At 32.4% G+C, this 14,372-nt stretch overlaps 1 protein-coding gene across 1 annotated transcript in view; it reads right to left on the bottom strand.

The window, feature by feature from the left end:
* Positions 1–14,372, bottom strand: part of LOC150102508 (protein jagged-1-like) — a 186,703-nt gene that overhangs the window by 17,097 nt on the left and 155,234 nt on the right. The window contains exons 17-20 of the mRNA XM_090399608.1: positions 12,028–12,144; positions 7,154–7,381; positions 6,845–6,969; positions 1,170–1,439 (exon numbers count right to left, since the gene is read on the bottom strand). Of these exons, the coding sequence (XP_090255734.1) occupies positions 1,170–1,439; positions 6,845–6,969; positions 7,154–7,381; positions 12,028–12,144 (740 nt within the window). The remainder of the gene's footprint in view (positions 1–1,169; positions 1,440–6,844; positions 6,970–7,153; positions 7,382–12,027; positions 12,145–14,372) is intronic.

The raw sequence follows: 14,372 nt of genomic DNA, 5'->3' as shown, positions 1-14,372 counted from the left end.
ATTATCATAACGATAGCTAGAGATCATTAAGATCTGACATTTATGGCTACTTACTAGGACTATTTTTCAAATTCTGGCACTAAACATACAAAAAGAAAGTGTACAACATACCTGTATATACAGATACATCATTACAGTTTTTGTGTTATTATAGCAAAATTTTTATAATAACAAGCTCACTATATTACCAAAAAGTCCCAACCACAGTCACAATCCTATGCTAAAATAATTCACTGTAGCAAACTGTACATTATAACAAACTGTTGCAGTGGTCCATATGAATTAATTGGGTTTCATTCTCATAATATTAACAGAGTACAAAATGTTAACAGAATGATTTTGTTTATAAGCATAAAAATTGTCCATCATTATGATGTTATTTATTTATTTTTTAATGTGATGGCCGATTCCAGTTTTCAATCACTCATTGCAAAAATAAACTCCAAATATAACATGTATAAGACTGCATTAACATTAGAATATATTTAATACGGGTTTAATTCCATTTTACCATGCAACTGAAGAATCTCTGAGAATATTACTGAAAGCAACATAGATACCATATAGCACAGCTGTTCAACATTTTTTTTCTCTTTCTTTTTTTTTTGGGGGGGGGGGTGAAGAATTAACAAAAATATATATGAAAAATTATTAAGATAATTTCTTGGAGGGAGATGGTGTTATTCATTTCCTAATGAATCAATCAATAGATCTTTAGAAAAATCCATATATCCACAAAAAACATGTATATCAGAAATCAGGGAGATGTCTGTATAGGGTATTGCTTATAAAAATACCATATGAACAAATTAAATTGTATAATTAAATTTAACAAATATCTCATTACTAACCATTACACAAATTTCTTATTTAAAAAATGTATTCTCCTGTGCTATCAAAATTATGTTACACTACCAACTACTATTACTTATCTTTTAAATACAGCAATCCCTCAATCATCTGACCACAGTTAGACAGAAATTTGCCAGTCAGGTAATTGAAAGATATTTGCCAGTCAGGTAACTGAAGATACAACCCCATGGTGATGTACCAGAAATCAACTGAAGGGTTGGGTTAATTGACAATTTGTTCATGAAAGTAAGATAATTGAAAGATAGTAAACTAATAACTACATTTATACTAATTACACATTTCAAGTGGATACTTACTGGTGGAGTAACAGTCTTATCAAACAGCAGAGTAATTTTAGCACAATTGTTGCTTGGATTGGCATAGTTAGGATAGCATGTCACTGGGACAGATGACTGTGATAGTGACTCTGTTGCATTGCCATCAGGTCTGCATTCTCCTCTTGGTGGACAGGGAGGTGTAAAACAAGTTTTCTGCTGGATTGGAACACATACTTTTCCTGTTGGACATTCAATGACATCTTCTGTAGAATTTGGATGGCTCAAACAATTTGGATTTCCACACCATACCTATACCAATTCAAATTCAGTAGTTACAAAAATATCATAAAATATAGTTCATCACACATCTAAAAAAATATGAAGCCCATTTAGTTTTTTCTTCTAGATTAAACAATAAAGTCAGAATTAAGTAAAATGCTACAACCTCCATAGCTCGGTCAGTATAGATGATGTATTTTGGAAAGGCCCAAGTTTAAACCCCCTAAGCTGTTATGAACCTTTATCAGAGATTTTCAACTGAAGGTGAGTTTAGCCAGTCTCATACAGAGTTGTCAGAATTTTTCCTCCAAGAAACTCTTTTTTTTTTTTTGTTTTTTTTTAATTCTGCAAAACAGACAATTTACAGATAAAATTAACTGCCATATCACAAGCATTAAGCAGGTTTCTAAAAAGCCAAGTTGTTGGCTCTGACAGGCCACTAAGTCTAACACATAAGGGAAGATGGAATGAGAAATAAAGTGCTATTTTGCTTTGCTCAAAATCAGCTACAGATTATTATAAAGAGACATATCAAAATCTTTTCTTATTATCATCAGAATTTTTAGTTTGTATCTCAATGTTCGTAAAATACAACTTAAGTATAATATACCCTATCCCACCAGACGTCATTACACACATGCAGAAATGAAATACTTTTCCTGCTTTTAACCATAATAACTGCTTCAATGAACAATGGAAGTTTTTTTATTATTATTATTTCTGGTAATAAGTTAGCAATATTATACTCCACTCCTCCTCCTTTAAAGCATTACTAAATTTTATCAACGAAGATGGCCATCTTCATATCCTAAATAACACATCCCAGTTTTTATTTCAAAGATATTCTGCTAAATTGGAATGGTTGACCATATTCTGATATTATTCTGTTCAAACCATGATAATTATTATTTATACATAATGATTAAAATCATTAATTTATAAATAATCATGATCATAAATTTATAATCATTTATAAATTTATAATTTATTTTAATGGTAGTTACAGAATATGAAATTATAAAAGGACATTTATTAACTGGCTTATATTTCACTGGATTTTAAACTGGCATCAACAGCAAAACATGTTACACTTTGCACGATAATGAGTAAGCGAAACAATTCAAATGGACAAGTCCTAATTTGGCACCCTCTAATATTGTATAAAAAGAAGTTATTACAATTGTGTAGAAGATGATTGTAAGATGACCATCTTCCAAATTTTTGGCATATTAATGTAGCAATACTTGTTAAGGTTAGGAAAATGCTTTATAGCCATTACTAATTCTAAAAATAGTCTCTCTCTCTCTGACCTGTAACAACTTCAATATAGCACTCTGGTTTTCTTCCATCTAATGCTGTGTGAAGGGGTCTCATCCAAGTGTGGTCTGCTAGTCCTGACTTCCCATAAGTAGAAAATGTATATCTTAAGTTCTCCAAGAAAGATGTTAATGGATCTTCCTGTCTGTCCGTAGTTGGGCAAGTCACAGGGAACTTCATACACTCCAGAACGTACTAGAGCAGGGATCAGCAAACTTTTTCTGAGAAGGGCCAAATAGTAAATATTGTCTTTGCAGACCAACAAATAAACTAAGGGTAACATGTATTTATATAAAACATAGAAAACAAAACTTATATAGTTTTTTATATGTAGTGGGACCGCATAACAGAAGGTCCTACTCTAATGGAACCATGGTACTTCACAGTAAATTAAAATGCTTGGTCAGAGGAGCTGATAATTCCCTTGCACATTCTTGTAATTATTTTCTGTTAAAATAGTGGCCTTTTTTATTACTTCAGTAATTGTGTTCCGGGGTGTATGGAGAGGTAGCACCTTAGTATCAATGTCAGCCGCTGATCTCAGGGTCAGGATGTTGGGTTCTGGTCCTCACATACACTCAACTCTCACTTATGGCTCCAAGAAGTTGGTAGTGCACACCAGCGGCCACACCCCGGTAAACTGTCTCGGCTGGCGGACTAAACTAAGTGAGGGTATCAGCAATATAGAATGTTATAAATAGGGAATGTCACCCCTTATGTGCACGAAGTCTGGAATGGCCAAGATGGCAGAAGAATCAACACTGACTGATCAAGGGCATGACAGCAAGATGTGTGGCACATCGAGGGCACACTCCTGACATCTAAGGGACTTGTGACCAGCCGTCGTGGAAGAGATTGGAGCCTCACCACGTATTTATCCATTGTCAACCATGAAACACACCATGTCACAATATGAAGTTAGAGATGTCGTTGAGACCCCTGCAACCATCAGCTCTTATAGCTACAGGGAAGAAGAGCTTGAAACTGGGAATTGTAAGACAAGAACTACTAAGGTAGTGTATGAAGATAATATCCCAAACCCGCCAGGGAGGATATTCTCAGATATCCCTTGTCTGAAAACCAGGAGCAATCTCTTGAAATAGTAATATGGAACATCAGAACACTCTACGAGGCAGGCAAATTAGATAACCTACTCCAGGAATTAGAAGTGATGAAGGCTGATATTGCAGGTATCAGTGAAGCGAGGTGGACAGATACAGGCATAATAAGAAGAAAAAATCACACTATAATCTACTCTGGCAGTGACTTATACCTTAATGGAGTAGCACTTGTCCTAAGTAATAGAATTGCAAAATCTCTACAGGGATATTGGCCCATAAATGACAGAATCATAACAGCCAAAATAACTGCACAAGCATTCAACCTATATATTATCCAAGCATATGCACCAATCCAAGATCACCCAGATGAAGAGTTGGAACAATTTTATGAAGACATCCAAACTGCAATCTCCAATGCTAAGTTCAGATGATGTTATCATACTGATGGACAAACTAAATGCAAAAGTGGGCTCAGAAAAAATCTCATTTTGCATGGGAAACCAAGGGCTTGGAATCAGAAATGAAAGAGGTGAAAGATTAATTCGATTCTGTGAAACCAATGACCTAATAATTGCCAACACACTGTTTAAACATCCTCCCAGAAGACTATATACCTGGACAAGCCCTGGGGACATCTATAGAAACCAAATTTACTATATAATAATAAGCAAAAGATTCCGAAATGCAATAACACAAACAAAAACATATCCTGGAGCAGACATAGGATCGGACCACAACCCAGTGATTGCAAAAATCAAAATGAAACTTAAGATACCAAGCCAACCATTCATAAGAGAAACTTATAATTCAGACTCACTTAACAACCAAGAAGTTAAAGACTGCTTTATAAAAGAATTCACAAAATCTCTTAACAAGTCTGACACCACAACTCACACAGAAAATATAATGCCAATTGATGAAATTAACATGAACTGGCAAACATTCAAGAATAGCATCAATGAAGCAGCCAAAAATACACTCCCACAATTAAAAAGGAAAAGGAATAAACCTTTAAACCTTAGAGGAATGAAAAAATACTGACGTTGATGGAACAAAGAAAAAAGTTAAAGAACAAACCTGAATAAAGAAATAAAAAAGAATGCAAGAAAGCCAAAGAGGAATGGATTAAATATAAATGTATAAATATAGAAAACCTTGATAGAAAACACAGAAGCAGAGAAATGCATGAAAAGATCAGAGAAATTACAAGCAGGACAAATACAGCAAACCATGCAAGTGTCATTAGAGACCATATTCTAATGGATAAAAAAGAAATCATGGAAAGATGGATTGATTAACAAGGAAATTATATGAACAACAAAGAAATGATATTCCTGAACAGACTGATTTAGAGGGACCATCCATTTTACTCTGTGAAGTTGAAAATGCCATCAGAAAACTAAAACCACATAAAGCTGCAGGAATAGATAACATCTTGGCAGAATGGTTGAGGGCTCTCGATGAAGGAGGACTGAAATTTCTAACAAAATTATGCAATAAAATATACGAGACTGGATTTCTACCCAAAGATATTAATCACTCAATTTTCGTTCCAATTCCCAAAAAAACAAAAGCTACAAGATGTGAAGAGTTGCCGAAATATCAGAAATATTTATTAAAGTATAATTTAATTTATATTCTTATGTACGTTGTCAATTCCTTAAGTGATTTAGTAAGGGGTATACCATATTTAAATATTTGTGACTAAATGGTCCTCACTTGATGAATCCTTGGACTCCCAGGATGAGCATTTATAATAATCATCGTTATATTTAGTGGCATGCTGCTTACTTTAAAATATCCTATCAATGACTAGTTAAGGAAGGAATACAAGCTTTAAATGAGTTCCAACATGGTTGGTGTAAATTTGTTTTTTCTTTGTTTAAATACATTCTTATTATGTTAGTTAAAAATGGAATATGATTACTATGATAGAGGATGTGAATTAAATATGATCATAACTGGTCCAGATTAAGTTTTTCCCACTGAAATTGAGTCATTCATTAGTCATGATTACCTTGATGAACCTGTGTTTCACTCAGGATTTCTCCATGAGTGCAGGTCACAAAGATGCCTCTAACGATCTCGATCTTGAGCCTCTCTCTTCCATGTTATACCCATAGATTTCACTAGTGAGTCTTCCCATCTTGTAGGTGGTCTTCCTGGTTTTGTCTTTATTCTTGGTTGCCAGTTGAGTATTCTATATGTCCATCTGTTATCCTTGAGTCTGGCTATGTGACCTGCCCATCTCATCTTGCTTTCATATACTGCAGTTACCACATCTTTTATGTCTGATCTCTTTCTTAATTCCGTGTTTCTAGCATGTTCCATTTTGCTGATGTTACAATTCCTGCGTTCTATTGCACGGCGAGTTATTTTGAGTCTCTTCTTTTCTTGTCGTGTTCCATGTTTCTGATCCATATGTGAGTGAGGGAAGAATATCACTATTAAATAGTTTTGCCTTCGCAGAGATGTCAAGATTTGGATCAGTAAGTGTTTCTTTTAGTCTGTTGAATGATAGCCATGCAGCTCTCTTTCTTTTTGCTAGTTCTTCAGATAAATCATTATTCATTTTTATTGTTTGTCCTAAGTAATTGTAGGAGTCAACTTGTTCTATAGGGATGTTATCAATACATAGGTGACTGTCACTTGTGTCGATGTTTTTGATCCATTTTGATTTTTCTACATTCATTTCTAAGCCTATCTTACTGCTGTTTGTGTATACTTTTTCACCCATTTCTTCTAGGTCTTTTGGGTTGTGGGATATCAGTATCAAATTTGGTGAAACATATTTGAAATAGAACAGATTTTAGTAGCTGTACTATACGATATTATGTTCCATTACCATGTGCACTAAGAACAGAACCTTTATTTTACATACATGAATAGTTTCGATATTAATAACAGGGTACATTCATTTATCACAGTAGACTGATTTCTATATTACAAAATTAAAATGTTAAGCTGCAAACATTTTACCCATTAATGAATGAGTATAATGCATACAATTTTAATTCACAATTTCATCACCATTTCAATTATAACTGTATATTTTACCTGTGAACAGAAAACTTCACCATCTTTGCATTTACAAGAATTACAGTCATGCTCCCAACTACTACCATGGGTACGTAGTTTTCCTTGCCATTCACAAGATTTATGTATGGTATCAGCTGCCAAAACTAAAATAGAAAAATTAAATAAGTAATTATAAAAACATTTTATTTTAAAAATGTGAAATCTTATGCATTTATAAGAATTTTAGAAATTATATATATTTTTATAAATGCTTATAAAAAAAAAAAAAAAAAAAATATATATATATATATATATAAGAAAAAAAATCTTATAAAATTCATAAATTACCTGTGTTGCACTGCTTTCCAGTGTAACCAGTGACACATAGGCAGTGAAAATCACCAATACCATCAATGCAAGTACTACCATATGCACAAGGAGAAGAAGCACATTCATTGATATTAATTCTACAGTCTGGACCAGTAAATCCTGAGGCACATTCACATAAGAACCAGTTAATGCCATCAATGCATTTACCACCATTGTAGCAGGGATTGGGATCACAATCATCAATATCTAAAAAAAATAAAATCTTTGGTAATTTTCTTCATTTATTTTGTGTATGCATTCCAAAAGAAAGACTGAATTTTTGGATTCACAGTTAAATAAAGGCTTGCAATAGTATGCAAATTTTACAATTGCAGAAATAAATGAGAAAAGGTGGCTCTTGCAAATATACTTTTAGAGACATTAAAAACTATTTACTATTAATTAAATAAATGATGAGATCAACAACTACACTAAAATGAGCCTAAAAAAGAAATAATAAATTTTTATATAAGGTCACTATATCTAAGAAAAAAGTGACAATTTAACCATCAACTACTGAAAGCCATACTTATTAAAAAAAAAAAAAAAAAAAGCACAAAAATGTTCTGTTGTTCTTAAAAATAAAAGATATACAGCAATACCTCACATAGCATGGTTTTAACTATAGCAGTTTATAATTTTTTTAACAATTTAACAGTAGTGATTTAACATACTATAGTAACAGCTGTATAGATGCATGCTTCAGTATTATTTCAGCTTTAGTGCAACAAAGTCATGGTCACTCTACATTTTTTATTATATATTAGTACCCTTTTATATGCAATTATGAATTAGAAGAGAAAAAGCAATGAAGCTTGTAAACATAAACACATTTAAATGGTTAATACTAGAACAAAAACCTGAAATTTAAAGTGTAATGAAGAAGGAGCATTGTATGCTAAAATAGCATATACAAAGGAATGAACAAGTCATTAACCAATGCTAATTAAGAAGAAAGATCATATCAAATAAAAAAAACATGAAAAAATGACAATTATTCAAGCTAAAACAACAAGTCAATGTGGTAAAAGAAAATGGAGATGAAGGGGGAAACTTCTTTTTCAGCAAGTCATAGGGCAGTTTTTATAACTTTAAGAAGCATATCAGGCTCCACAACATTGTAGGTGAGAGTGACAGCATTGATAATGATGCTGCTGCTGCAAAATTTCCCAATGAGTTAAAAGAAGTGACTGAAAAAGTAAGCTATAAGGATGAACAAATTTTTAATGTCGACAAAACAGGTTTGTTTTAGAAGATGCTTTCATATACTTATTTAGCAGAAAAGAAAATATTGCAAACAGGATATAAAGACTATGTGACATTTGCGACTTTAAATTAATTTAAATCTGCCTTGTTTACGAAGCTGAAAATCCATGGGCTCTTAAGGACTATGCTAAAAGAGCTGAAATATGGTGATCGCATGTGTCACCATTGAGGTCAAATAAGAAAGCATGAGTGACACAACAAATATGAAGAATGGTTTGCAATTTAGTTTTGCCCCACAGTTGTTGAAGTTTTTCCACTTGGTTATACTATAAATTAAAGATAACAAGAAATTATATACTTGGTTTAATCCTTTATCTAAGTGTAAGCAAACAAAGTTTGTGTCTGAAGTATTTTCAGGACTGGGTTATAAACCAAGTATATAATTTCTTGGTATCTTTAATTTATAGTATAACCAAATGGAAAAAACTTCCAACAACTATCTGTAATCCAGAGCATTTTAATAATAAGGTGTGACACCTTTTGGCTACTCGTATATGAAAATATGACTTCTTTATTACTTCAACCTTAGTATCACCTCTGGGTCTGGCTCCCACTAATGAGACTACAATAAAGTTTGAAACCAGTCTGGTAAGTGACCCTTCACATAATGTGCATAATGTGGTTTGCATTATGGGATACTAAGGCAAGTGAAGTCATTAGCTTCTTTATACGAGTTGCCACAGTCTTGAAAATACTTCAGGCATAAACTTTGTTTGCTTACACTTGTATAAAGGATTAAACCAAGTATATAATATCTTGTATCTTTAATTTATATTTTTTGTCCCACACTTGAGCATTACTGCTAAGATAATGATATGAATTAATTTTATTATTATTACTATTAATAATAATAATAGGCAATGCATTAGGTCATCCTACTGCTATTTTTGTCACCTAAAACAACATCATTATTGCAATCAATGGATCAGGGCATCATTGATACATTTATGGCTTATTATTTGAGATGAACTTTTTCTCAAGCCATAAAAGCAAAACAGCAGGAGATGGGACCATACCTCTGACAGATTTTTGGAAATATTTTAATATCAGAAATGCTGCTGAAAACATCGGTGAATCTTGTCTTGAAGCAACCACTAACAATGTGTTTTACCTGGACAAACAGACAGAATAGTATATCAGAGCACCAAGATTACATCCAATTCCACCACTGCAGCTGCTCAGGATCGGCAGACCATGCTCTAGATACCTGGAACAGGATCCGTTGGAAAAAAAAGCCGCCTTACTCCACCAAAGCAAAATCAAGTTCGAGAGGCTCTTCCTCAAATCAGCTGCAGCTCTCAACAACTATCCCAACCTAAACAAATATGGGTGTATCAGACTCCCTCTCATATGGGATACCCTCATCTGTTGACAATCAGCCCAAAGCCAATAGGTGGTGTAATTGTAGAACTTTAGGTCACCCTGCACCTCTCTGGTTTTTCTTCGTTATTACTGAAGTGTGCCTGCATGCATATATCTAATATAAGTGTATTAATCCCTGATGATGCCAATTTAACTTCAGCAAAATATAGGATAACAAGTAAACAAGTTTATTTATTAAGAAATACGTTGTCAATTTCCTTAAACAATATGCATGAGATCTGCTGTCCAGCAGCAGACCTTATGCATTGGCAAAACAAGACTCCTATATTAATAAAAACTTGAGAGTTTAATAGGAAAATGAATCCTATGGTTTTGAAATCCATGGATATAACCACCAATCTGTATGTGGCAAGTTTATTATTATATTGGTAAATATAAAATTATGTGTTTACCAAGATTCCTAGAAAAATTTAGTAAACAATGATTATTTCAAGATCACTTTCCACCTGATCTAGATTTTTTGAAAATTGTTTTACAAAACACTTTCTTTCTATTTAAAGGCTGAATATATTATCAAAACATAACTTAAGTGATGTGTTTGTCCCAAAGTGCCAATTTATATTTGAAGCCTTGAACAGAAAGCCATGAAATCAAAGAGATGAACTGGATACATTAATGATATTTTCAGAGCCTGACCTAGCACAAGAGAATTACATTCATTTGTGCAACGAAATATCTAAAGAGGTGCTTTACCCTGGAACTGGGTAAAGACAGATCTCTTCTTTATTTAGATGTCCTGGTTTCAATTTGCCATCATAATTTATTCACCTATAAAAAGAAGACTGACACTGGAGAGGTTTATGCAACATTGCATCACCATTCATCTAAATATAAAACGAAAAAAATTGGGATATTAACCAGAATTCTCAGTGACAGATCTTGTGCCATCTCAAGTGCTACAAACAGAAAGAGCACATACTTTAATATACAGAGAACATTATGATAAAAAATTAGTACAATCTAAGACTAGTACACAAGATATTGAGACAGAAGTCAATTCATGAAAATAATGAATAAGAGAAATGTAGCTATAAAGATGCAATCCCTCTCCTATATATAAAGATTTCAAGACAGAATAAGACACTATAAAAGCTAACATCAAAGTGTCTTCAATTCATTACAAAGAAAGAAGATGGATGCTTTACCTCTCCTTCCCTTTGAGTGCACAAGTTAAAACTTGTGCAAGTGTCATTGGATATTTTAAACAAATAGGCAATCAGGAAAAATCAGACAACATAAACATATAAAAAAATATCTAGACGAGATGAATGTAAGGAAGCTACTAAGAAGGCATGCAATCACATCCAATACAACAAAAACCAATATTAATATACTGGTTTCAATTCTTAACTCTCTATGCAATTGGCTTTAACTAAACATTTTAGCCAAAAAAATATATGGAATGTCAGGCATATCATATTAAGAGCATTTAATATAATGTTCATCATGTTAATAAAGAAGCTGCAGCTGATAACAAATATTCGTGATACATATTGACATTTTGTTTCCAATTAGTATTTTCAATACTAATTATAAAAGGTTGCTCTTGGTTTGTCTATAACCACTGGTTTATTGTCACTGAATCTGAAGTGACAGTAATAATTTCAACATTTGATTCTGAAGAAGCCAATCACAGTATCAACAAAATAAGTAGTATAATAATAATAAACAACATTATTATTATTACATGGCACCTCCAAGGAGCCCAAAGACTAATTGAGGGAGGGCACCTACTCTACAACTCTCCATCACTCATCCACTAACTACACCAATACCATCTGCTGCCAACCTCACCACCACTAATATTTTCACAGACAATCAAACATCCATGCCCATGGCAGGATTCAAATCTGCAGAATTTTGGCTGAAGAGTGGATATGCTAACCACTCAGCCAACCAGGCTGGTGTTAACTCTAAGATAGCAAAATATTACTTTCAGATTCTACAGGTATGCTTATCCAAAGAATGTCTTCCACTAAGTTTATATTAGTAGCATATATTTTTAAAAAAAATCATTCAATAAAAATGGATTAATTGTTTATATTGACTGTACTGTTTCTTTTTCAACTAAATCTGTAAATATTGTCAGTTTTCATGACAGTAAAACTGAAGATGAAGCAGTCATATAGGCACAAAGGCTAATTCATATAAAAATTCCTTCAAATTAGTATTTCTAAATAAGAAAATTTAATTTATTAACTTACTGTATTGGCAGTATGGCCCATTAAACCCTTCTCTACACATACAAGAAAAACTAGTCCCAGTATTGATGCATGTTGCTCCATTCTGACATGGATTGGATTGACAACTAGGATTTTTAGCTGTAAATGCAAATTATAAGTATGAGAAAAGTCACTTAGTAATATTCAAAACTATCAAATGATTTATGTCTGAACACTATTATTATTTTTATGTCGATCCTACTCAATGTATATATATACATTAATGTATATAATATTATATGTAATGTACATAATACATATAATGTATATATATATACATTAATGTATATAATATTATATGTAATATATATAATACATACAATATTATATACATTATATAATACTTATATGTGGAGAAGATAAAGATTTTTTTTTACATTTTTTATTAATTTATTTATTAAAAATATTTATATTTATATTTATAAATTAATATTTATTAATTTTTGTTATAAGTAACATTTAATTAAACTATTAATCCAATAAGCAAGAAAACAAGCATAAGAATCCATAACTCAATAGCAAGACATTCTAACATATGGTTCAGAAGCCCGGATCATAACTCAAGCAGATAGAAAAATACTGATAAACTCTGAAATGCGTAATGTGTTTCACATGTTTAATGAGATTCTAAAAAAAAAAAAAAATTAATTATTTAACACAATTTTGTATGACAATTTCCCATACTTTCGGAATAATTGCGGTTTAAGTTTGGTCTGTGTAGTAGGTAGTAGGGCTTCAGAACTTTCTTTGTATAAATGTTCATGTTTATATAAAGATCTATGTAAAAGTCTAGACTTTTCCCAATGGATCCTATGGTTTGGATTTTCAATTATGTGTTGAGAGAGGCCAGATTTTTGCAGTTTAAAAAGACGAATGTGGTCTCTTGATGTTCCGAGATGCGTTTCTGAACAGACCTACCTGTCTGTCCAAAGTAAGACAATTTGCATGAGCATGGAATTTCATAAATGCCAGGCAACATCAAAGTTACCTTCTCCTAAGGACAAACTCTCACCTTTGATGTTGCCTGGCATTTATGAAATTCCATGCTCATGCAAATTGTCTTACTTTGGACAGACAGGTAGGTCTATTCAGAAACACATCTCGGAACATCAAGACCACATTCATCTTTTTAAACTGCAAAAATCTGGCCTCTCTCAACACAGAATTGAAAATCCAAACCATAGGATCCATTGGGAAAAGTCTAAACTTTTACACAGATCTTTATATAAACATGAACGTTTATACAAAGAAAGTTCTGAAGCCCTACTACACAGACCAAACTTAAACCGCAATGATGTTCTTACTATTCCTAAAGTATGGGAAATTGTCATACAAAATCGTGTTAAACAATTAATTTTTTTTTTTTTGTAACACATTACGCACATTTAATGAGATTCTATTGTAATCATGCGCCCTAACTGTATGTTATTCCTATTATTGTTTTAAACTACTGTATTGATGTGTGGACACTTTTTAAACTGCAAAAATCTGTGTGGACCCTAATAAACAACATACTGTACTGATGATGTCCTAAGATACTTAAGATGAAATATTTACAATTAAATAATTTTCACTGTGGTTAATACATGTGTTTCTTTTAATTATGATCGCACCACAGGTTTCATTATTTAAAAAATAATTAGACTAGACTTCAAAAGAAATAGCGATATCTTAAAAGAACTTGAGATCTGTTTTAGACTACATCGATCTTTACAGAGAGATACAGAGATATTGACCTCAAGGAAGAAGGAATAGAATAGAGAACAGTCTTTGAAAAGATGGGAAGAGACCAAAACAGGCCACTAGGCCTATTACTAGAAAAGAAGATGAAGAAAAAGAAGACCATACCCAACATGGGATTTGAACTCAGTCTGTTGGTTGGAGAGCAGATAGACTAACCACTCAGCTAGCCAAGCCTGCAAATTTATATTCATATTGAGAAGAAATTTTTATTCATTGAGAAACTGTAGTTTTCAAAATAAAATTGTTGATATAACAAAAATGTAAGTTTCATTCCAAATGAGTGACTGTGTCCAAAAATATAAGCCACATGTTCTGTTTGTCCATTAAATATTTTAAAATTGTTTTCCCATTGTCAATCTTATTAAAAATTTAGGTAGGCTCAAACTTAGCAACTAGTCATTTATCATCATCATCATCAAATTCCTGCCATGTACCCTCAAGGGGTGTACAGGATATGACAGTACTACATGAAAAATTTACATCATTACTAACTTCCTATCTACAATTTTACTCCAAATCAGTCTATTGCTTGTCAAGACTCCAACATTATCAGATCTTATATTTCTATCTTCAAAGGCACTTTG

This window comes from Typopeltis vanoorti, chromosome 10 (genome assembly GCF_054136105.1).
Source record: "Typopeltis vanoorti isolate ZY-2024b chromosome 10, IOZ_Tvanoo_1.0, whole genome shotgun sequence".
Lineage (NCBI taxonomy): Eukaryota > Metazoa > Arthropoda > Arachnida > Uropygi > Thelyphonidae > Typopeltis > Typopeltis vanoorti.
This window is presented reverse-complemented; position numbering and strand designations above follow the sequence as displayed.